This window comes from Pongo pygmaeus, chromosome 6 (genome assembly GCF_028885625.2).
Source record: "Pongo pygmaeus isolate AG05252 chromosome 6, NHGRI_mPonPyg2-v2.0_pri, whole genome shotgun sequence".
Classification (NCBI taxonomy): Eukaryota; Metazoa; Chordata; class Mammalia; order Primates; family Hominidae; genus Pongo; species Pongo pygmaeus.
The window spans coordinates 53,375,401-53,399,073 of NC_072379.2; the positions used below are offsets into that span (position 1 = coordinate 53,375,401).

Sequence of the window (23,673 nt, forward strand, 5' to 3'; positions counted from 1 at the left end):
AGCAAGACTCCATCTCAAAAAAATAATAATAACAATAATAATAATAATGAAGAATTTTGGAAACTAGACAAATACATGCAAATTAACCAATATGCTCCTGAATGACCAGTGGGTCAATGAAGAAATTAAGAAGGAAACTGAAAAATTTTTTTAAACAAATGAAAATGGGAACACAGCATACCAAAACCTATAGGATACAGCAAAAGCAGTACTAAGAGGGAAGTTTACAATAAAAAGCACCTACATCAAAAAAGTAGAAAAACTTCAAATAAAAAACCTAATGATGCATCTTAAAGAACTAGAAAAACAGGAGCAAACCACCCCCAAAATTAGTAGAAGAAAAGAAATAGTAAAGATTAGAGAAGAAATAAATGATTTTGAAATGAAGAAAACAACGCAATCAATGAAATGAAAAGTTGGTTTTTCAAAAAGATAAATGAAATTGAAAATCCTTTAGCCAGATTAAGAAAAAAAGAGAGCCATCCTGGCTAACATGGTGAAACCCCGTCTCTACTAAAAATACAAAAAAAAAATTAGCTGGGCATGGTGGCAGGCGCCTGTAGTCCCAGCTACTCAGGAGGCTGAGGCAGGAGAATGGCATGAACCTGGGAGGCAGAGCTTGCAGTGAGCCGAGATCACGCCACTGCACTTCAACCTGGGAGACAGAGCAAGACACCGTGTCAGAAAAAAAAAGAAAAGAAAAAAGAGAGTAGACCCAAATAAATAAAATCAGAGAGGATAAACAAGACACTACAACAGATGCTGCAAAAATTCAAAAGATCATTAATGGGGCTTCTTTCTTCTCCCTTCTTTCTTGCCTATTAAACTCTCCACTCATTAAAAGCAAAAAAAAAAGATCATTAGTGTCTACTGTGAGCAACTATATATGCCAATAAGTAGGAAAACCCAGAAGAAATGGACAAATTGCTAGACACATACAATCTATCAAGACTGAACCATGAAGAACTCCAAAACCTAAACAGACCAATAACAAGTAACGAGATTGAAGCTATAATAAAAAAGTCTCCCAGTAAGGAAAAGCCCAAGACCCAGTGGCTTCACTGCTGAATTCTACAAAATATTTAAGGAAGAAATAATACCAATCCTACTCAGGTATTCTGAAAAATAGAGGAGGAGGAAATACTTCCAAACTCATTCTATGAGGCCAGTACCCTGATATGATAACCAGACAAAAATACACCAAAAAAAGAAAACTGAAGATGGCCGAATAGGAATAGCTCCGGTCTACAGCTCCCAGCGTGAGCGATGCAGAAGACGGGTGATTTCTGCATTTCCATCTGAGGTACCGGGTTCATCTCACTAGGGAGTGCCAGACAGTGGGCGCAGGACAGTGGGTGCAGCGCACCATGCGCGAGCCAAAGCAGGGCGAGGCATTGCCTCACTCAGGAAGTGCAAGGGTCAGGGAGTTCCCTTTCCTAGTCAAAGAAAGGGGTGACAGACGGCACCTGGAAAATCGGGTCACTCCCACCCCAATACTGTGCTTTTCCAACGAGCTTAAAAAACGGCGCACCAGGAGATTATATCCTGCACCTGGCTCAGAGGGTCCTACGCCCACGGAGTCTCGCTGATTGCTAGCACAGCAGTCTAAGATCAAACTGCAAGGCGGCAGGGAGGCTGGGGGAGGGGTGCCCGCCATTGCCCAGGCTCGCTTAGGTAAACAAAGCAGCCAGGAAGCTCGAAGTGGGTGGAGCCCACCACAGCTCAAGGAGGCCTGCCTGCCTCTGTAGGCTCGACCTCTGGCAGCAGGGCACAGACAAACAAAAAGACAGCAGTAACCTCTGCAGACTTAAATGTCCCTATCTGACAGCTTTGAAGAGAGCAGTGGTTCTCCCAACACCCAGCTGGAGATCTGAGAATGGGCAGACTGTCTCCTCAAGTGGGTCCCTGACCCCTGACCCCCGAGCAGCCTAACTGGAAGGCACCCCCCAGTAGGGGCAGACTGACACCTCACACGGTCGGGTACTCCTCTGAGACAAAACTTCCAGAGGAACGATCAGACAGCAGCATTCACGGTTCATGAAAATCCGCTGTTCTGCAGCCACCGCTGCTGGTACCCAGGCAAACAGGGTCTGGAGTGGACCTCTAGCAAACTCCAACAGACCTGCAGCTGAGGGTCCTGTCTGTTAGAAGGAAAACTAACAAACAGAAAGGACATCCACACCAAAAACCCATCTGTACATCACCATCATCAAAGACCAAAAGTAGATAAAACCACAAAGATGGGGAAAAAAACAGAGCAGAAAAACTGGAAACTCTAAAAAGCAGAGCGTCTCTCCTCCTCCAAAGGAACGCAGCTCCTCACCAGCAACGGAACAAAGCTGGACGGAGAATGAGTTTGACGAGTTGAGAGAAGAAGGCTTCAGACGATCAAACTACTCCGAGCTACAGGAGGAAATTCAAACCAAAGGCAAAGAAGTTGAAAACTGAAAAAAATTTAGACGAATGTATAACTAGAATAATCAATACAGAGAAGTGCTTAAAGGAGCTGATGGAACTGAAAGCCAAGGCTCGAGAACTACATGAAGAATGCAGAAGCCTCAGGAGCTGATGTGATCAACTGGAAGAAAGGGTATCCGTGACGGAATATGAAATGAATGAAATGAAGCCAGAAGGGAAGTTTAGAGAAAAAAGAATAAAAAGAAATGAACAAAGCCTCCAAGAAATATGGGACTATGTGAAAAGACCAAATCTACATCTGATTGGTGTACCTGAAAGTGACGGGGAGAATGCAACCAAGTTGGAAAACACTCTGCAGGATATTATCCAGGAGAACTTCCCCAATCTAGCAAGGCAGGCCAACATTTAGATTCAGGAAATACAGAGAACGCCACAAAGATACTCCTCGAGAAGAGCAACTCCAAGACACATAATTGTCAGATTCACCAAAGTTGAAATGAAGGAAAAAATGTTAAGGGCAGCCAGAGAGAAAGGTCGGGTTACCCACAAAGGGAAGCCCATCAGACTAACAGCGGATCTCTCGGCAGAAACTCTACAAGCCAGAAGAGAGTGGGGGCCAATATTCAACATTCTTAAAGAAAAGAATTTTCAACCCAGAATTTCATATCCAGCCAAACTAAGCTTCATAAGTGAAGGAGAAATAAAATACTTTACAGACAAGCAAATGCTGAGAGATTTTGTCACCACCAGGCCTGCCCTAAAAGAGCTCCTGAAGGAAGCACTAAACATGGAAAGGAACAACCGGTACCAGCCACTGCAAAATCATGCCAAATTGTAAAGACCATCGAGGCTAGGAAGAAACTGAATCAACTAACGAGCAAAATAACCAGCTAACATCATAATGACAGGATCAAATTCACACATAACAATATTAACTTTAAATGTAAATGGACTAAATGCTCCAATTAAAAGACACAGACTGGCAAATTGGATAAAGAGTCAAGACCCATCAGTGTGCTGTATTCAGGAAACCCATCTCACATGCAGAGACACACATAGGCTTACAATAAAAGGGTGGAGGAAGATCTACCAAGCAAATGGAAAACAAAAAAAGGCAGGGGTTGCAATCCTAGTCTCTGATAAAACAGACTTTAAACCAACAAAGATCAAAAGAGACAAAGAAGGCCATTACATAAAGGGATCAATTCAACAAGAAAAGCTAACTATCCTAAATATATATGCACCCAATACAAGAGCACCCAGATTCATAAAGCAAGTCCTGAGTGACCTAAAAAGAGATTTAGACTCCCACACAATAATAATGGGAGACTTTAACACCCCACTGTCAACATTAGACAGATCAACGAGACAGAAAGTCAACAAGGATACTCAGGAATTGAACTCAGCTCTGCACCAAGTGGACCTAATAGACATCTACAGAATTCTCCACCCCAAATCAACAGAATATACATTTTTTTCAGCACCACACCACACCTATTCCAAAATTAACCACATAGTTGGAAGTAAAGCTCTCCTCAGCAAATGTAAAAGATCAGAAATTATAACAAACTGTCTCTCAGACCACAGTGCAATCAAACTAGAACTCAGGATTAAGAAACTCACTAAAAACCGCTCAACTACATGGAAACTGAACAACCTGCTCCTGAATGACTACTGGGTACATAACGAAATGAAGGCAGAAATAAAGATGTTCTTGGAAACCAACGAGAACAAAGACGCAACATACCAGAATCTCTGGGACACATTCAAAGCAGTGTGTAGAGGGAAATGTATAGCACTAAATGCCCACAAGAGAAAGCAGAAAAGATCCAAAATTGACACCCTAACGTCACAATTAAAAGAACTAGAAAAGCAAGAGCAAACACATTCAAAAGCTAGCAGAAGGCAAGAAATAACTAAAATCAGAGCAAAACTGAAGGAAATAGAGGCACAAAAAACCCTTCAAAAAATTAAGGAATCCAGCAGCTGGTTTTTTGAAAGGATCAACAAAATTGATAGACTGCTAGCAAGACGAATAAAGAAGAAAAGAGAGAATAATCAAATAGACGCCATGAAAAATGATAAAGGGGATATCACCACCAATCCCACAGAAATACAAACTACCATCAGAGAATACTACAAACACCTCTATGCAAATAAACTAGAAAATCTAGAAGAAATGGATAAATTCCTCGACACATACACCTGCCCAAGACTAAACCAAGAAGAAGTTGAATCTCTGAATAGACCAATAACAGGAGCTGAAATTGAGGCAATAATCAATAGCTTACCAACTAAAAAAAGTCCAGGACCAGATGGATTCACAGCCAAATTCTACCAGAGGTACAAGGAGGAACTGGTACCATTCCTTCTGAAACTAGTCCAATCAATAGAAAAAGAGGGAATCCTCCCTAACTCATTTTATGAGGCCAGCATCATCCTGATACCAAAGCCGGGCAGAGACACAACCAAAAAAGAGAATTTTAGACCAATATCCTTGATGAACATTGATGCAAAAATCCTCAATAAAATACTGGCAAACTAAATCCAGCAGCACATCAAAAAGCTTATCTACCATGATCAAGTGGGCTTCATCCCTGGGATGCAAGGCTGGTTCAATATACGCAAATCAATAAATGTAATCCAGCATATCAACAGAACCAAAGACAAAAACCACATGATTATCTCAATAGATGCAGAAAAGGCCTCTACAAAATTCAACAACCCTTCATGCTAAAAACTCTCAATAAATTAGGTATTGATGGGACGTATCTCAAAATAATAAGAGCTATCTATGACAAACCCACAGCCAATATCATACTGAATGGGCAGAAACTGGAAGCATTCCCTTTGAAAACTGGCGCAAGACAGGTATGCCCTCTCTTACCACTCCTATTCAACATAGTGTTGGAAGTTCTGGCCAGGGCAATCAGGCAGGAGAAGGAAATAAAGGGTATTCAATTAGGAAAAGAGGAAGTCAAATTGTCCCTGTTTGCAGATGACATCATTGTATATCTAGAAAACCCCATTGTCTCAGCCCAAAATCTACTTAAGCTGATAAGCAATTTCAGCAGTCTCAGGATACAAAATGAATGTACAAAAATCACAAGCATTCTTATACACCAATAACAGACAAACAGAGAGCCAAATCATGAGTGAACTCCCATTCACAATTGCTTCAAAGAGAATAAAATACCTAGGAATCCAACTTACAAGGGACGTGAAGGACCTCTTCAAGGAGAATTACAAACCACTGCTCAATGAAATAAAAGAGGATACAAACAAATGGAAGAACATTCCATGCTCATGGGTAGGAAGAATCAATATCGTGAAAATGGCCATACTGCCCAAAGTAATTTATAGATTCAATGCCATCCCCATCAAGCTACCAATGACTTTCTTCACAGAACTGGAAAAAACTACTTTAAAGTTCATATGGAACCAAAAAAGAGCCCACATCATCAAGTCAATCCTAAGCCAAAAGAACAAAGCTGGAGGCATCACGCTACCTGACTTCAAACTATACTACAAGGCTACAGTAACCAAAACAGCATGGTACTGGTACCAAAACAGAGATATAGATCAATGGAACAGAACAGAGCCCTCAGAAATAACGCCGCATATCTACAACTATCTGATCTTTGACAAACCTGAGAAAAACAAGCAACGGGGAAAGGATTCCCTATTTAATAAATGGTGCTGGGAAAACTGGCTAGCCATATGGAGAAAGCTGAAACTGGATCCCTTCCTTACACCTTATACAAAAATTAATTCAAAATGGATGAAAGACTTAAACGTTAGACCTAAAACCATAAAAACCCTAGACGAAAACCTAGGCATTACCAATTCAGGACACAGGCATGGGCAAGGACTTCATGTCTAAAACACCAAAAGCAATGGCAACAAAAGCCAAAATTGACAAATGGGATCTAATTAAACTAAAGAGCTTCTGCACAGCAAAGGAAACTACCATCAGAGTGAACAGGCAACCTACAAAATGGGAGAAAATTTTCGCAACCTACTCATCTGACAAAGGGCTAATATCCAGAATCTACAATGAACTCCAACAAATTTACAAGAGAAAAACAAACAACCCCATCAAAAAGTGGGCAAAGGATAGGAACAGACACTTCTCAACCTCCTAAACCTCACCTCTAGAGAGGAATGAAGAGACCTCCACTCTCTAACCAGCTTCCTGTAGGATTCCTGAACAAAATCAAAGCTGGTAGCAAGGAAGAGAAGGAGAAATGTCAACTGAGTTGCCAAACATTTGCCCCAGAATACCAATTAAGTTTGGTGTCTGCCCTTCCTCCCTCAGTCTTTCGTACCTGCAAGCCTAAAGTAAAGCACATCGTCTGCCATTTTCCCTCCGATCCTACTGGTTAGCAACTATTGATGGATAGAAATAATTTTTCTTTTTTTGAGACAGGGGCTCACTCTGTCACTCAGGCTGGTGTGCAGTGGCATCATCATGGCTCACTGTAGCCTCCACCTCCTGGGTTCATGCAATCCTCCCACCTAAGCTCCACAAATACCTAGGACTACAGGCACAAGCCACCATGCCTGGCCCTAGAAGTAATTTTAACAGCTGTTATAGTGCATGACCAAAGGGCTTCTCATGTTTCTACTGCGCTGCAGAAGACCGTAGACATGCATGCCTGAGGGTCCACTTCACCATGAGAGTTCCTTGAAGACTAGTATTTTGGGTAGGAAAAAAAAGAAAGATTTTGCATTGTACTCTCTAATCTAGCCATGTATTAGAATGTGATCTTTCCCTTCTCCTACTTTTTTCCTCTCCTCATCTTCCCAGTGGGGAAAGGTCACTGGTAAGATAAGAGCTTGTAAAAATACACCTTAGCAGCAAAATAATGGTGTCAAGGTTACATTGTGAAGGGTGATCAATACAAGCAGGAGAAAATCTATTCTTTTTTTAGTTGCTCCATTCTGAAAGGTTTAAAACCTGTCCAGTAGCACAGACTAAGGACCAAGTGCAGCTGCCCCACCGCAAGTGGGCCAACACCAAGGCTGCTTGACTGGCCTCAAGAATGAATCTCTGGTGTCTTAGGAGGGGGAAGAAGAATAAAATGAAAAACAAAGGGGTTCATGGACAGGAGGGTACAACAGAAAGAGAGCACAAAGAGAAGTCAGGGAATATCAAATCACAAAATAATTTCACAGTCAGGCGCAGTGATTCCCACCTGTAATCCTAGTGTTTTGGGAGGCTATGGCAGGAGGATTGCTTGAGGCCAGGAGTTCAAGACCAGCCTAGGCAGCATAGTGAGACCCCATCTCTACAAAATAAAAATTTTTTTAAAGTTAAAAAGAATTTTGGAAAGAGCAGTATCACATAGAAAATTAATGAGACTGTATTATTGAGGAGAGCCATGTCCTAAAAGAAAAAAAAAAGCTATTCATCATGATGCAAGACTTCAAAATATGTTAATCATCATAAAAGTTGGGCAGTTCATGTGGACAATCGCCATGCAATTGCCCATAATCTATCCCTGCAATACACTTTTTCTATGTTGAATTTTCTTTTTAGTTTGCTTTTGTTTTTCTATTTTCTCTTTTAGCTTTTTCATTATTTTAAATTGTCAGCATTATGTTTTACAATTCACTATGCTATGTATTACATCTTAACATCATTTCTAATACTGGAGGCATCAACTGTATACTTTTAGAGAGTTCAAATTTGTTTTATGCATTTTTTGCAAATATGACTCAATCAAAGCTCATTATTACAATGGCGACTGTGTATGTAAGCATTCTACATATATGTAAAAATGTAGAAATTTCCTCGATAAATAAATAAGTGTCTTTTCTGTACATCTGCATTTGTGAAAGATGAACTTTCTCAAGATCTTGGCTCTGGGTGACTGGCACAGTGGTGATGTCATGGTGACCCATTCTGTCAAAAGACTTAGGTTGTCTCTCATGGTATTTCAGACCGCAGTTATAAAGCTGGGTGCACACAATTACCGAACATAATTATATGTTTATATATTTCACTTTTTGAACATTTTTTTCTTCTGAGAGACAATCTCGCTTTTTCGCCCAGACTGGAGTGCAGGGGCACGGTCTCGGCTCACTGCAACCTCTGCCTCCTGGGTTCAAGCAATTCTCCTGCCTCAGCCACTCAAGTAGCTGGGACTACAGGCGCCCGCCACCACGCCTGGCTAATTTGAACATTTTTTTATGAATACAGTTCATCTGCTCATCCCTGTGTGACTGTTGCTAGTATACCTGAGGTGGGTGTGGCCGGGCGGGAACCTCCAGTCTCCAGGAAGCTCACCCAGGCTCCCAACCAGCGCCCCGCCCCGCTTCGGCTCCAGCTAGGCGGCGCTCCCCACCCACCCGCAGCAGCCTGCCTGGCGGCTGGGCCCGAGACCCGGAGCCCTGACTTGGGGCCCGGCGCGGCGAGGCGGGGATCAGGCGGCCGAGGCTGAGACTTCGGGGCCGCTGGGGTGAGTTGCGGGGCGGCGGCGGGAGGGGGCGCTGCGGAGCCCCGCGACTACCGCGCGGAGGAAGTGCTCTCTTGGCCGCCGCCGCCGCCGCCGCCGCCGGAGCCGCGCCGCGGGGGTTGCCCGAGTCGCGCTGCGGGGGCCGAGATGTCGTCCCGGCCTGGGCGCGAGGACGCGGCGCCTGCGGGCGCGCGGCGACCGCGTGAGCCGCCGGAGCAGGAGCTGCAGCGACGTCGGGAGCAGAAGCGGCGGCGGCACGACGCGCAGCAGCTGCAGCAACTCAAGCACCTGGAGTCCTTGTGAGTCCCGAGCTGCCGTCCGCGCGCGGCCCGTCTTCTGAAATCAGGGGCCCGGGGCGCGGGACGCCGTGGTGGGCGCTAGGCGGGGTCCTCCGAGCCCCCACGAGCAGGCAGGGGGACCGGGCCCGGCAGGAGCCTGGTGCGGGCGACCGATGTCGGGCGCCGCGGTCAAGGACTTGAAGTCCGTCCTCCTGGTGGGGAGCGAGGGGCGCTCAGGGAGCCAACTGCCGCTCGGCACCAAGCAGAAACTGACTTGGGAGGCCCTGCGCTTCCCTAGCTCCAGGGGGTTCCAGGAGAGTCCGGATGACCCGGGAGATTGTGGTGTAAAGAAGATTCAAATGTAGGGGAAGGAAATATGGCTTCCCTCTACCCTTCTAAGTTCTTAAGTTGGGCCACAAATTAAATTGTCATAAGACAGATTAACAGGAGAAAAACTTTTAATTATGTACCCGTGCACTAGAGGGCCACAAAAGTGGGAGACTGAAAGAAGGGCCAGGGAATAGGGGCGTGGGCCTTTTGGGGCGTGGTGGAGACCTTATGGAAGGGTGAGGGGGGAAATGTATGGTGAATAAAGGTTGCTTTGTTATCCCGATGAGGCGCTCAGACGATAAAAGTTGCCGCCAAGCAGCTGTCTTCCTGATACAGATACATTTACTACAGAAAATTTCCTTTATAGGTGTAAATTTCTCTTTACAACAGACGAGTCGAAAAATAATAAGAACAAAAGGAAAAAAAGCAATCATACTTTATTTTAGGCAGTTGAGGGGTAGCTGAGTAAGTTATCCTGTCTTGTTTGGTTATGTTACTTATAGCTCAAAGTCATCAATATGCCAGGGTGGCATGTTTGGGGATGGTGCACTCTTGTCTTTTGCAGTCATTTATCAGGGTGGCGTTTCCTAAATTCTAACACAGACCTCGGGTGGAAAGTTCAGGCAGCAACTCTTTCAGTTCTTGTCCGTGATTCTATAATTAGCTGCATAAAACAACCTTTTCTAACTGTGGCATTCACTCAGTTATTCAAGAATTCGTTTCTGTTTTAGCTACTTCTAGTTACCTGTGCTAAGTAGGTGTTAAATTAAGTATAGCCTAAAGCTGCCTCCTTGAATATTTTAAGTTTAGCCTAAAAGTTTCTCTATACTTAGTGAACTGTAACCTAAGTGGATGTGTAAACAGACTGTAACCTACTGTTATAAGTACCTGAGTCTCAGACAATCACAGCAGCTGATTTTCAGGCCGTCACAGGTGGTCAGCCTTTGAAACCCTGTTCAAAGAAGGCAAACGCCAGGCTGTATGGAATCCAGCTATTTCTCTACCTTATTTACTTTTCTGTACATCACTTTCCTTTTCCTGTCCATAAATGTTATCCCACCAGGTGGCAGCCTGAGAGTTGCTCTGGACCTATTCTGGTTATGGGGGTGCCCTCTTTGAAAACAGTTTTTTGCTCAAGTAAAGTTTAATTTGTCTACTTTAAAAAAAAACATAATTCATATAAGAAAAGATCCTCAAAGAGTTAAAATCCTTTATAATTAACCTTCTGGGAGGTTTGATGTGAGATAAATTCCTATGTTGGGACCTGGCCTGCTCTTTTTCCAGTGTGCCCCGCTCTGAACGACTTTTCGCCTTAGCAGGGCAGGGGTTGCAGGATAGAGACCCTGCATTGTGGGCATCCACGTTACAGGGCAGTCCTGGCCCTTTCAAGTCACTATGTGGCGCTCTTGGTCTCCCAGGGAAGTCAGGTGTTCAAAGATCTTCCCCTAGCATAAGCACCAGAATGCCTGGCCCTGCCCAGCCCTCAATATATTTAGCTATAGGATGCTAGAGGATGGTTAATTCCACTTATTTGTAGCTCAGAGAGCTTTTTCACAGATGAGAGAGATTATAACCTACTTTTACAGATGAAAAAATGGAGGAACAGTGGTTAAGTCATGTGATCAAGCATACATTGACCAGTTAACCAGCAAATCTAGAGCTGAACCCAGGTGTCTGATTGACTGGTGGGATTTTTCCAGTTTCTGAGATTTAAAACTGAATGAGCCGTTGAGACATTTGCTTTGGCTACTTCAGAATCTTGTTTGAGCTTTAAATTGTATTTATACCAGAGTAATATGTAGTTTTAAAATTCAAATAGTACTAAAAGTGCTACCAAAAAATAGCAATAGGCTGCCCAACTCCTCGGTAACCACTCATATTCCCTGTGTCCCTCTTCCCCCTCCCAAACCAGGCTTCTCTGTGTAAACTTTTAGGTTTTACTTCTGGGATTTAACTGTATATTTAATTAATTTATTTATTTATTTATTGAGATGGAGTCTCACTCTGTCACCCAGGCTGGAGTGCAGTGGCGCAATCTTGGCTCACTGCAACCTCCACTTCCTGGGTTCAAGCGATTCTCCTGCCTCTGCCTCCCAAGTACCTGGGACTACAGGTGTGCATCACCATGCCCAGCTAATTTTTATATTTTTAGTAGAGATAGGGCTTCACCATGTTGGCCAGGATGGTCTCGATCTCTTGACCTAGTGGTCTGCCCACCTCAGCCTCCCAAAGTGCTGGGATTATAGGCATGAGCCACTGCGCCCGCCAACTGTATATTCCTAAATTGTATATTTATACTGTTTACATCAATTCAACATCTTAGACATGCCTCTTAACTTCTTGTCACAGTAAGGATTTAGTTCTTTACCTACCCTTCTTGTTTCCAATCTTCCAGTATAGTTCCATCATATCAATTTTTGCTAAACGAATGCTTAGTATTAACATTATTATAACTAGGCTGGGCTCTGTGGCTCACGCCTGTAATCCCAGCATTTTGGGAGGTAGAGGTGGGAAGATCGCTTGAGGCCAGAAGTTCTAGACCAGCCTGGGCAGCATTTATAGATCTTATCTCTGCAAGAAAGAAGGAAAAAAGAAATGAACCAGGCATGGTGGTACATGCCTGTGGTTCCAGCTACTTGGGAGGCTGAAGTGGGAAGATCTGCTTGAGCCTGGGAGGTTGAGGCTGCAGTAAGCCATGGTTGCACCACTGCACTCCAGCCTGGGCAACAGAGTGATATCCTGTCTCAAAAACAAACAAACAAAAAACAGCAATATAACTATGAATTATTACTCACTTTTGAGCCAAGTAGTGTACTCTGATTTATTTTGCTTTCTATACTATTGTTAACTTTTAAGTAGTTAATAAGAGCCTTTGTTTTTCACTTGCTTAATTTTCTACTGCTCTTTTTCCCCCAGTGTCTCCAAAATCTGAGTACCATAAAGGTGAAAAGGTATCTTTCCTTACCTATCATAGGAGTCACAGCAGATACTCCTATAACAAAAGATAGGTCAACAAGAAAAAAGCATAACAAATATATTTAATCAAAGTTTTATGTGACATGGGAACGTTGAGAAAGGAAGACCCAGAGACCCAGAGGAAACTATTTTTATGCTTAGTTTGGATGAAGAATGTATAGCAGTGTAGAAATATAATTGGACAAAAAAGGGTATAATACAGTGATAATAGGGGAAATCCAGCAAGTTCTGTCTATTCAGATTTTTCAGGCCTCTCTGTGTACAATTACTTCCTCCCAGGTATGGGGCAGGATCCTTTCTGGAACAAGGGGTCCTGATCTATCAAACAAAGTAGGTCAGCTAATTTTTTTATGGCCAGCTCTGACACAGAAAGGCAAGGAAATGTTAGGGTAATATTTGTAGGAGTTTATTATTATTATTTTAAATATTTTTTTAAAAGTTCCACTGAGATTGTATCTTTTTTAAAAAAACAATTAAAGTTATTTGTAGGACTTCTGGCTTGCTTTGTGGGAGACTTGTTCTAGTTTTTATGGCCCACTTGTGGAAAAGAGGAATTCTGGCCTCTGACTGCTTTGGGGAAGAAAGCAGGGCAGGAGACAGGAGGGCAAGAGAAAGTCAGCAACTTTCTTCTGAGGCCTTCTCTAATCTCATTTAGTTCAAAGTACTCAGCATGCCAAAGCACCATACTTTGGGGTATCATTTTCTGAGCCCCAATAGTACTTTTTCCACACATAACTACATATCAGGTAATTAATCAGTTCATTTTTTACCTAGACTCTTCATTCTGTTGTCCTTCAGTACACTGGTTACTTTGTAGACCTGGTCCAGCAGTGGTCCTAGGGCATCCTTCCCCATTCTCCTATCTTGCATCTCATTCCTGGATTCCATGTCTTCCTCTTTATATGTTTACTCTCACATTTTACCAAAGCCAATTCTGCAACTTCCTATGAAAGAGTGCATTGGAGGTAAAGTTTTTGACACCTTGCATATCTGAAGGTGTCTTTATTCTATCCTAAAACTTGGTACATAATTTGACTAGGTATAAAATTATAGGTCAAAAATCATTTTTGGGCTGGGCATGGTGGCTTACACCTGTAATCCCGACACTTTGGGAGGCCAAGGCAGGAGGATCATTTGAAGCCAAGAGTTCAAGACCAGCCTGGGCAACAATGTGAGACCCTGTCTCTACAGAAAATTTAAAAATTAGCCAGGCACAATGATATGGACCTGTAGTCCCAGCTACTCCGGAGGCTGAGGCAGGAGGAAAATAGTAACAACAATTTTCACTCAGTTTTGACGATAGTACATCACTATCTTCTAGCTTCCAAAACTGCTAAGGAGTTTGATGCCATTCTGACTCCCTTTCTTTTATAAGTTACCTGTTCAAGTTCACCTCACCCTTAAACGTTAAGAAACTATTCTTTATCGCTGCCATCCTGAAGTTTCATGATAATGTTAGTCTTTTCCAATTGACTTTTTTTTTTTAACTTTTATTTTAGGTTCAGGGGTACCTGTGTAGGTTTGTTATACAGGTAAACTCATGTCATGGGGATTTGTTGTACAGATTATTTCATCACCCAGGTACTAAGCCTAGTACCCAAGAGTTATTTTTTCTGATGCTAACCCTCCGCCTACCCTCCACCCTCAAGTGGGCCCCAGTGTGTTGTTCCCCAGTTTGTGCAGTTGACTCTTTTTTTCTTGACATGTCATAAATGCATTAACTACATACATAAATTTATGTCTTACTTCCTCTCCCCAATTTTGTTTTTTCCTTCTGTTGATTTTCTGTTGCTCTATCTCTTCTGTCTCTTTGTATTTTCATTGTGCTTTGTAGATGTATCTTTTTCTCTACTAAACATATTTAATTGTTATATTTCTAAATCAAAAAGCTTTTTCTAATTCTGCAAATTGTTTTTTATATTATCCTGTTCTTGTTTCATAAGTGAAATATCTTCACTCATCTATGAGGATACTTACTCGTTTTTCTTTTTTGTTGTCTTTTGTTCCCTACATTGCCTCTATTTCTTGTTTGCCTTTTCTTTTGATTGCTGTCTTCCATTTAGTAATTTTTTTTCTTTCTCTAATATCTGGGTATTCTTGAATCTCAACCATATTTTGTTTTGTTTTGTGTTTTTTAGAGACAAGCTCTCATTCTGTCACCCAGGCTGGAGCACAGTGGCACGATCATAACTCACTACAGCCTCGACTTCCTGGGCTCAAGTGATCCCCCCTGAATCAGCCTACAGAGTAGCTGGGACTGCAGGTGCACACCATGATACCTAGCTAGTTTTTTTACACTTTTTTTAAGAGATGGAATCTTACTATGTTGCCCAGGCTGGTCGCGAACTCCTGGCTTCAAGGAGTCCTCTCTCTTCAGCCTCCCAAAGTGCTGGGATTACAGGCATGAGCCGCTGCTCTGGCATCAACTCATTTAAGAGTAGGCGCTATACAGCTCTTGTCAAGGGCAGCTGTGTGTGGGAGAGAAAAAAGAGAGAAGGTGTTGTTTGTTGATCAGATAGCTTCATAATAGGGCGCTCATGCTGCAGGGTACCCTTTTTATCAAGAGACTTCCAAATGTCCGTAGTTGGAGATTTTTTTCTGGGGCTCCTAAGTTCCTCTAGAAAAGGGTCTTGAGTCCTCTGCCTGGGGGCCAGGGATCTTTGCCTGGCTGCCAGTGTTGCTGAGTTGGAGAGGCTAACCCTGCAGCCTCCTTCAAGTGTTGAGCAGGCAGCCTCCTGGCTGTAGGAAGGAAGCCTTAGGAAGGAAGCCTCATCTTCTGAAAACTGTTACTTCCTCCACCCCAGGAAGTCCATTGCCATTTCCACTTTCCCAAATTTGTTGAAAACTTCCTCTGATGTTGCCTCCTTTTGGGATATCTTTATGGCCTTTTTATTTTTTCACTGTCATTTTTAAAGCATCTGGGGAAGGAGATAGATAAGCATGTTGGTCAGTTGGCCATGTTAAATGGGAAGCCCCACAGTGCTCTTTTATAAATTGAATTCAAATCTTTTCATCCCTGATGTGAGGGAGTCTCCTGAGTCTCCACCACAGTTTTCCCTCGGTGACCCTGCCTGCCAGGCCCCTGAGGGCATCCGAGGCTTCCACCTGCTCCAACACTCTGTCACTCAATAGCTCCTGGGCTGCCAGGCATAACAGAGTGGACCTTCTGGGTGTATGTGGCAGTTTCACCTCTGCCACGCAGCCCCTTGGATGCAGCTGCAGGAACAATTGTGTGGAATGGAGTACACTTGTGTTAGGGACTCTTCTCAAAGAAAATCCATCTCAACAGTCAACAGAAAGAGTAATTTGAAACACTTAACAAAAGATTTCTTACTCTGTACACACTTGAGAAGACAGCGTGTCTCCCCTCAGACATAACTGTAGTTTTCTTCCTACTCAGAGCAAGTTAGTACAGTCTGAATGACTAAGTAAGGCTTTTCAGATGGCACAAAATAATGCACCTCAATCAACTTTTTTTTTATCTTAAGAATTAACTGCAGCTGGACACAGTGGCTCATGTATACAATCCCAGTACTTTGGGAGGCCAAGACAGGAGGATTGCTTGAACCCAGGAGCTCAAGGCTGCAGCGAGCTGTGATCATGCCACTGCACTCCAGCTTGGGTGACAGTGACTGCAAAGATAAATGCGTACCTCTTAACTGTCACACTGTAGAACCTAAACTGCACATGAACACACTTCAGTTTTCTAATCTGTATTTAGTAGTTATATTTTTTAGTATACTACATTAATGAATTGTTCAGCCCCAGGAAACAATATGAACCACCCTTCTTTAAACTTGTAAAACCACTTGTAAAATGGACTTTGGGAATGCCATTGCTGATAATATTATATTTCCAAATGTGCAATTGCATCACACTCATTTTCATCTTGGCAAGAACAGTTACTTTTTTTTTGAGAATTTGGATCTCAGTTTGATTGGCCATATATTTTTTGTATAATGTCTGTCTCCCAGGCTGGAGTGCAATGGCGTGATCTCAGCTCACTGCAACTTCTGCCTCCCAGGTTCAAGCAGTTCTTCTGCCACAGCCTCCCGAGTAGCTGGGATTACAGGCACCCGCCACCACGCCCAGCTAATTTTTGTATTTTTAGTAGAGACAGGGTTTCATCATGTTGGCCAAGCTAGTCTGGAGCTCCTGACCTCAAGTGATCTGCCCGCCTCGGCCTCCCAAAGTGCTGGGATTACAGTCGCAAGCCACCACGCCTGGCCGAATGAAAATTTTTTCACTCTTCCCTTAATCTATTCTTGACTCCCTTTTCCAATATTCATTGTCTTCTAAAGGGTCCCTTAAACTGTGCATAAGACAAGAGTCCAAATGAAGAAAACATTAAATCATTAAGTGTTTCTATATGTTGCAGCCATTCTGAAGTATTAAAATGAGAGAGCCAGGTATCATGGTGCCATGGTACACAACTGTAGTCCCAGCTACTCAGGAGGCTGAGGTGGGAGGATTGCTTGAGGCCAGGGGTTTGAGACCGGCCTGGCAACATGACAAGACCCTGTCTCAAAAAAAAAAAAAAAAAAAAAGTACTTCCCTAAAGGTTTAAAGGGTCAAGGGACAGACCTGAGCTAAAAATATTTGCATATTACTCTTTTGGGAGGAGGTACAAATTGCTTTAGGAGCCTGAGAGTTGTTCTTTGAGTGCACAAACACCTCGCCTTCAGAATTTCCTTCCCATCTTGCTGCCTGTCCCATCTGGAGACTTGCATGCTCAGCATTCTGGGTCTCCTCTGGGTTCAGTCCCTGGATGGAAATAAGGCCTGGCCAGTCTCAGATGGCAGGTGCCGCTCAGCACAGGGAGGAGAAGCGTTCTGCTGTTCTCAGGTGATTGCTCGTCTGCAAACCAGTGATAAAAGCTTACTGTTGCTAAAATCTCTGATTAAAAATCCTACAGCCCCTTTTTTGCAGTAACTTGATGTGTTATGTTTACATTAACATGGTTGATAAGGTTTTGTTTTTTGTCTTCCAGTTATGAAAAACCTCCTCCTGGGCTTATCAAGGTTAGTGTGAAGTTTGTACTCTTGGTTATTCCACTAGACATACTTGTAGACTCAGTAACTTGTTACGAAAAATGGTTGCATGATGTTAAATCTCCTTTTACCAAAAGCCTGTTTCTTTTCCTGCAGATGACTGAGGGGTCAAAATTTTTAGTTTTGTCACAAGCCTCTGCCTTTGCGGAAATTTCATCAGCCATGTTTCCCTTTCCCGAAGAACCAGTGCAGGCCCACGTGGATTCCTTGGCCATGCCCCTCTTCTCTCTTGCTGGGGATGGCATCTCTAAGCTCTTTTCCTTTGTCGGCCTCACCCGGCTCAGCCCCTCGGTCCATCCTGTGCTGGTTTCTTGAGCTCAGCAGCTCAGAGAGCAGTAAACTCTGAGGAGATCTGACAGCTATCCAGTCCCGCTCCCCGGTGCAGGCATCCCTCCTGCAGCTCCCTGCCCAAGGTGCCAGGGTGTCTGTGCACAAGGGAGACTTAGAGTGGCAGGCCACGGCCAAGAAAACTTGCTGTTTCATAACTCTCAGCGAAGAAATATTCTTTAAAAACATTAGTCTCTTGTAAATTTAATATTTATAGAAACTTAAAAAAAATCCAAAAGTTTAAAAACACATTAATTATAAATGCAGTTATTGAGTGGTAAAAATGCACATCAGAGATACAGCATGCATGTGACTGTAAAACATAACAGGGCCTTCAGGGTATAATAAACTATTCTAGCATAACAGGCCATTTCTATTATTCCAGGAAGCCTGGTTTACTTTAATTCTACATTTTGAGGTAGTGAAACTTTTTTTTTTTAATCTTAGAATCTAATTTGGAGCTCACCAGTCATTGCTATATAAGGACAGACTTTTCTGCTTCACCATAACTTTTCTCTAAGAACAGCTACATTGCTTTTGGTATAGTTCTTCTGGTACATTTGTTTCCTGTTTTTTCAATCAGGTGTAACTTGTCTTTTTTTCTAGTTTTGAGGGGTAACTAAGATGATGTTGGCACCGGAAGCCCAGGAAAAAGCCAGGCAAGGTGGCTCCAAGGGGAGCAGGAGAGAATCCCAGCGCTCTTGCCATGCTGTTTATACCTGTTCCCTTTTTTAGGAAGATGAGACTAAGCCAGAAGATTGCATACCAGATGTACCAGGCAATGAACACGCCAGGGAATTTCTGGCTCATGCACCAACTAAAGGACTTTGGATGCCACTGGGGAAAGAAGTCAAAGTTATGCAGTGTGAGTGTGGGAGAGTTTCCCTAATCCATGCAACTTATATGCCACAATTTACAAAGAGTGTTTACTTCTTTATTTAACTTGTTATCACAGCCCTCTTATAGCCAAGGCATGTTCTCCATCTCCTAGATAAGGAAGCATCCACCCCACCTCTCACCCCCATGCCATGTGAAGAAGAAAGAGGGCTGTCATCTTAAGCCAGGAAGAAAGCTCTCACCACAAACCCACCTTGCTGGGACCCTGATCTCAGATTTCCAACCTACAGAATTAATGAGAAAACCAGTTTCTGTTGTTTAGGCCACCCAGAATACGGCATTTTGTTATGTCAGCCTGAGCTGACTAAGACACCATCTTTCTGCAGGTCCCCTTAGCCTCTCTCCTGTATTGGATCACCCATTTTCCTATGTCTTGAGTCTTGTTTATTATCATATTCTCTCCTTATGGTATAACAAATCCTATGGCAGTTACCTTCAAAATGGGTTTATAGGAGATAAAAATGTCAAGACCTTTACTTTTCTGGAATTGTCTTTGACAGATTTTTAACTTTACCAGGATATTGAATTCTAATTTAAAAAATCAGTTTCCTTGAGAATTTTGATGGGAATGCTTTATTGCCTTGATCATTTGTTAAGAGCAAAGACAACGTGCCTCAGAGTTCAGTATCTATCAGTTTTTCTTCTTTGGGTGGGTTATATTTTCCCAGAGAAGGCTCCCACGTGGAGGGAAAGCCATGCTATGAGTGTTCTGGGAGCCGAGTGGAGGGAGTCTGGAAATGTGTCCATCTGCTTTTCATTCATTCGTGTGACCCTTTGTGGCTATTGCAGCAGCTTCCTTCAGACCTACCTGATGTCTCCCTGGTCTCCCTGGCCAGAGACCCTCTGTTTTACCTTTTCCACACATTAAGCAACCTTCTACCAGGGTCAGGGAAACAGGGTCTCACTCTGTCACCCGGGCTGGAGTACAGTGGTGTGATCACAACTTACTGCAGCCTCAGCCTCCCAGAATCAGGTGATCTCACATCACCCTCTGAGATAGCTGGGACTACAGGCGTGTGCCACCAGGCTTAGCTAATTTTTTTGTATTTTTGTAGAGATAGGGTTTCACCATGTTGCCTAAGCTAGTCTCGAACTCCTGGCCTCAAGCGATCTACCTGCCTCTGCCTCCCAAAGTGCTAGGATTACAGGTAGGAGCCACTATGCCCAGCCAACATTAATATTCTAAGAGAACTTGTGATTTTATTTACTTAAAAGTGAGAGTTTTGAACACACTCAACCTGAGAAAGAAGCTTTTATAGTGTCTAAAATAGTAAATGAGAAGCAGAGATACTTTATGAAAACATTTACTCTGAAAAATATACTGAAACACACTTTAAAAAAAATTTACCTTTTGGGCCGGGCATGGTGGCTCACGCCTGTAATCCCAGCACTTTGGGAGGCTGATGCAGGCGGATCACCTGAGGTCAGGAGTTCAAGACCAGCCTGGGCAATATGGCAAAACCCCGTCTCTACTAAAAATACAAAAATTAGCCGAGTGTGGTGGTACGCACCTGTAATCCCAGCTACTCAGGAGGCTGAGACAGAAGAATATCTTGAACTCAGGAGGCAGAGGTTGCAGTGAGCTGAGATCACGCCACTGCACTCCAGCCTGAGCGACAGAGCAGGACTCCATCTCAAAAAAAAAAAATCACCTTTTGAAGTAATTTTCCATTGGATTGCTTCATAAATACTTGGTGATAGAATATTATTCCTAAAGGTATAAGACTAAAGGATGCTTGGGGAAGCAATTAGTTTACCTCTGTTTCTGGGATCTTACATGGCTTGTCCATAATTATATTTTGTTTTAGAATTAGAGTTTAATGACGAAGAACTTGAATATATTCTGCTGATTCTTTATCTTGAGTAGGTGAAACTGTGTTATCTTACAGAAATATTTCTCTTTTTGTTTTTAGGTTGGCGTTGCAAACGGTATGGTCACCGAACGGGTGACAAAGAATGCCCTTTCTTTATCAAAGGCAACCAAAAGTTAGAGCAGTTCAGAGTGGTAAGTAAAGTCCCAGAGTGTCAATTTACATTTATCAGAGATAGTGAAAATCAGTGAAGTAGAAAGTCACCAGTGAACTGAATGTTCACATAAAATACATTCCCAGAAGCCCTTTGACCAAAGTGTGTGCTGTTAACTACATGCTTACTAAATTACATTTGTATGACAAATTAGCTCTTTAACAAAAAAAGGAATTCTTATTAAAGTGGTCTTTGCTTGTAACTTGGAACAGTGATGTTTTTTTTCTCAAACAGACATTGTTATCTATTCAACCCCACTTTTTAAAATTTACTGTGTAAAAAAGTCATGTTTCATGACTAAAATCAGGGATTTAATTTCCCAGTCTTTAAAGAGCAGATTGTAAGATTAAAGTGTCCGTATATTTTTTCTTTAGATGACAGTTATTTCCTGTATTTTTCTTTTGTTTTTGAGGTGGCAGTGTTATAGCTCTGTGACTGCTCCTGCAGAGCAGGGCTACCCCAAAGACAGTGTGTTGAGAGTAGCCATTTCCTGTATTTTTCTAATTGGAAAATCCATTTTTTAGCCTTAATGAGTTTTCAGTGATGTGACCTAGAACATGTTGAACATGCAGCTACATCAAACAGTAAAAAAATAAAATAAACTGGTTTTCATAACATAGGCATTTCATTGTATTTAACTTGTGGTCCAAGAAGCCTAACCAAACCTTAACCTTCTCTGACCCTTAAGGCACATGAAGATCCCATGTATGACATCATAAGAGACAATAAACGACATGAAAAGGATGTAAGGTGAGGTCGTCCTGATGATAACAATATCCCCTTAAAGCTTTAAAATTATATAAAGTTGGAGAAAACCACTCTAGTGTTAGAGGAATGGTGCAGTAAACTTGGTACTTCAATTGTGAAAATATGTGGAGTGCAGGAGTCATGGCTGAAAAGGCCAGTGTTGGGGAATGAGCAGGCCAGCCTCCTCCTCCTTGGGTTAGCTTAAAACCATTGGCTTGGTCCAGTTCTCTGGCCACTGCAGTTGATGTTGGCAACCCATGTTGTGCTGTCTACTTGTACCGTATAATTGATATTTTCATGTGATTCAGTTTATCTTCTCCAGAGTCTTTAGGGATCTGAGCTATTGTTAAAACTTATACTTAGGCCAGGCTCAGTGGCTCATACCTGTAATCCTAACACTTTGGGAGGCCGAGGCCAGCGGATTGCTGAAGTCCAGGCGTTTGAGACCAGCCTGGGCCATACGGCAAAACCCCATCTTTATAAAAAAATATAAAAATAAAAATTAGCCAAGTATGGCAGCACATACCTGTAGTTCCAGCCACTGAGGAGGATGAGGTGGGAGGATCTACTTGACCTCAGTAGGTTGAGGCTGCAGTAAGCCATGATTGCACCACTGCACTCCAGCCTAGGTGACAGAGGAAGGCCCTGTCTCTAAAAAAAAAAAAAGACATGATTAGAGAGAGGTGGAAAAAATTGGAGGGTTTGTTTTTTCAAATTGGTGGCATTATAACTATTAAAGATGTAGATTAAGAAATTGAGCAGTAGGGGAATGGTTTAGTAAAGTATGCGTCTGTTAGAAATTACAATTGTAAGGACTGTGGAAACATGCAGAAATGTCTAGGACAATAAAAAGAATACAAAGTGGCTTGTACACTGGTTACAGTCACGTAAAGTAGGCATTCAGGTGGAGAAGAATGAGAAAACAGGTAAAAATAAAAATACTGTCTTTGTGACATGGTTATTCATCATCCTCTTATACTGCTTTTGAATGACGTATTTATCTAAGAAGTTTATAAATTAAAGCTAAAACTCACTGTTCTTTGATCAATTTTGAATGTTTAGGATACAGCAGTTAAAACAGTTACTGGAGGATTCTACCTCAGATGAAGATGGGAGCAGCTCCAGTTCCTCTGAAGGTAAAGAGAAACACAAGAAAAAGAAGAAGAAAGAAAAGCATAAGAAAAGGAAGAAAGAAAAGAAAAAGAAGAAAAAACGGAAGCACAAATCTTCCAAGTCAAATGAGAGTTCTGACTCAGAGTGACAAGGATGTGACTTGTTCAACATTCTCTTCTCAAACACTGACCAAGGAACAGAGGAAGATGCAGTCAGAGAAAGTAGCAGGGCAGAGACGCTGAGAGAGGAGGATATGTGGGTCACAGCAGTGAGCTCCCACCCGCCTTCCAGTGAAAATGTGACCCCAGGAGAGGGAGTGTCTCCTTCCAGGTGCTAGCTCTGGACGGCAGCTGATTTTAGGCAGGAAAGTTTCTTCAGTGTTGTCCTCCCTGCTGGTCACATGAGTTTACGATTCCTTTGAAGTGTCTCCCACAGGGTGGCAGGACTGGGAGAATCTCTGAGGCGTGTCTTCCAGGCCCTCCCACAGCTTGTGCCCTCCGAGTGTGGACTCAGGTCCCATAGACATCAGGCTGGAGTCTTCTCTGTTGTTGAGGATAATAAAAGCTCATTATTTATTTTTTAAATGGAATGTATTTATTTATGAATGATACATAAGTACAAATAATACATAATACAAATTTAAAAGGTACATAAGATTTAATCATGAAAACTCTACTTCCTTTCCAATCCAGTTACCTTCCCCAATGTCTACCAGTGGTACTAGTTTCTTGTGAATATTTTATGTATCACAAGCAAGTACAGGGCTTTTCTTAGCAAATGCTATCCACATTCACTCACACATAGTTACTTTTTAAACTTAGAAGTATGAACCTTACGGTGGTCAGTATCTGAGGGGGTTGGATCCAGGACCAACTCCCTCAATCCCTCACAGATACCAAAATCCGTGGATGCCCAAGTCCCTTATATTAAATGGCGTGCTATTTGCCCGTTACCTACACACATCTTCCCATATACTTTAATTCATCTGTAGATCACTTATAACACCTAATACAATGTAAATAGTTGTTATAATGTATTGTTTAGGGAATA

General features: G+C 42.5%; 1 protein-coding gene and 1 long non-coding RNA gene across 2 annotated transcripts; one reads left to right on the plus strand and one right to left on the minus strand.

The window, feature by feature from the left end:
- Nucleotides 1-8,927: 8,927 nt before the first annotated feature.
- LOC129040930 (retinitis pigmentosa 9 protein) lies at nucleotides 8,928-23,207 on the plus strand. Its single transcript, XM_054495872.2, has 6 exons — nucleotides 8,928-9,178; nucleotides 17,454-17,484; nucleotides 18,577-18,706; nucleotides 20,652-20,743; nucleotides 21,452-21,513; nucleotides 22,573-23,207. Exons 1-6 carry the CDS (start codon nucleotides 9,027-9,029, stop codon nucleotides 22,769-22,771), a joined length of 666 nt encoding a protein of 221 aa, XP_054351847.1. The 5' UTR covers nucleotides 8,928-9,026; the 3' UTR covers nucleotides 22,772-23,207.
- LOC134739846 (uncharacterized) lies at nucleotides 12,525-22,576 on the minus strand. The gene is made up of 2 exons (XR_010126891.1): nucleotides 22,037-22,576; nucleotides 12,525-15,381 (listed from the first exon to the last, which is right to left on the minus strand). It is a non-coding gene; the product is annotated as an uncharacterized LOC134739846 (long non-coding RNA).
- Nucleotides 23,208-23,673: the final 466 nt, after the last annotated feature.

What these genes read in the sequence shown, in the direction of transcription:
- LOC129040930 (XM_054495872.2), top strand. Translation starts at nt 9,027, where the DNA reads ATGTCGTCCCGGCCTGGGCGCGAGGACGCGGCGCCTGCGGGCGCGCGG. An exon ending in CTCAAGCACCTGGAGTCCTT is followed by an intron (nt 9,179 to 17,453) that starts GTGAGTCCCGAG and finishes TTTGTCTTCCAG; the next exon opens with TTATGAAAAACCTCCTCCTG. An exon ending in CGACATGAAAAGGATGTAAG is followed by an intron (nt 21,514 to 22,572) that starts GTGAGGTCGTCC and finishes TTGAATGTTTAG; the next exon opens with GATACAGCAGTTAAAACAGT.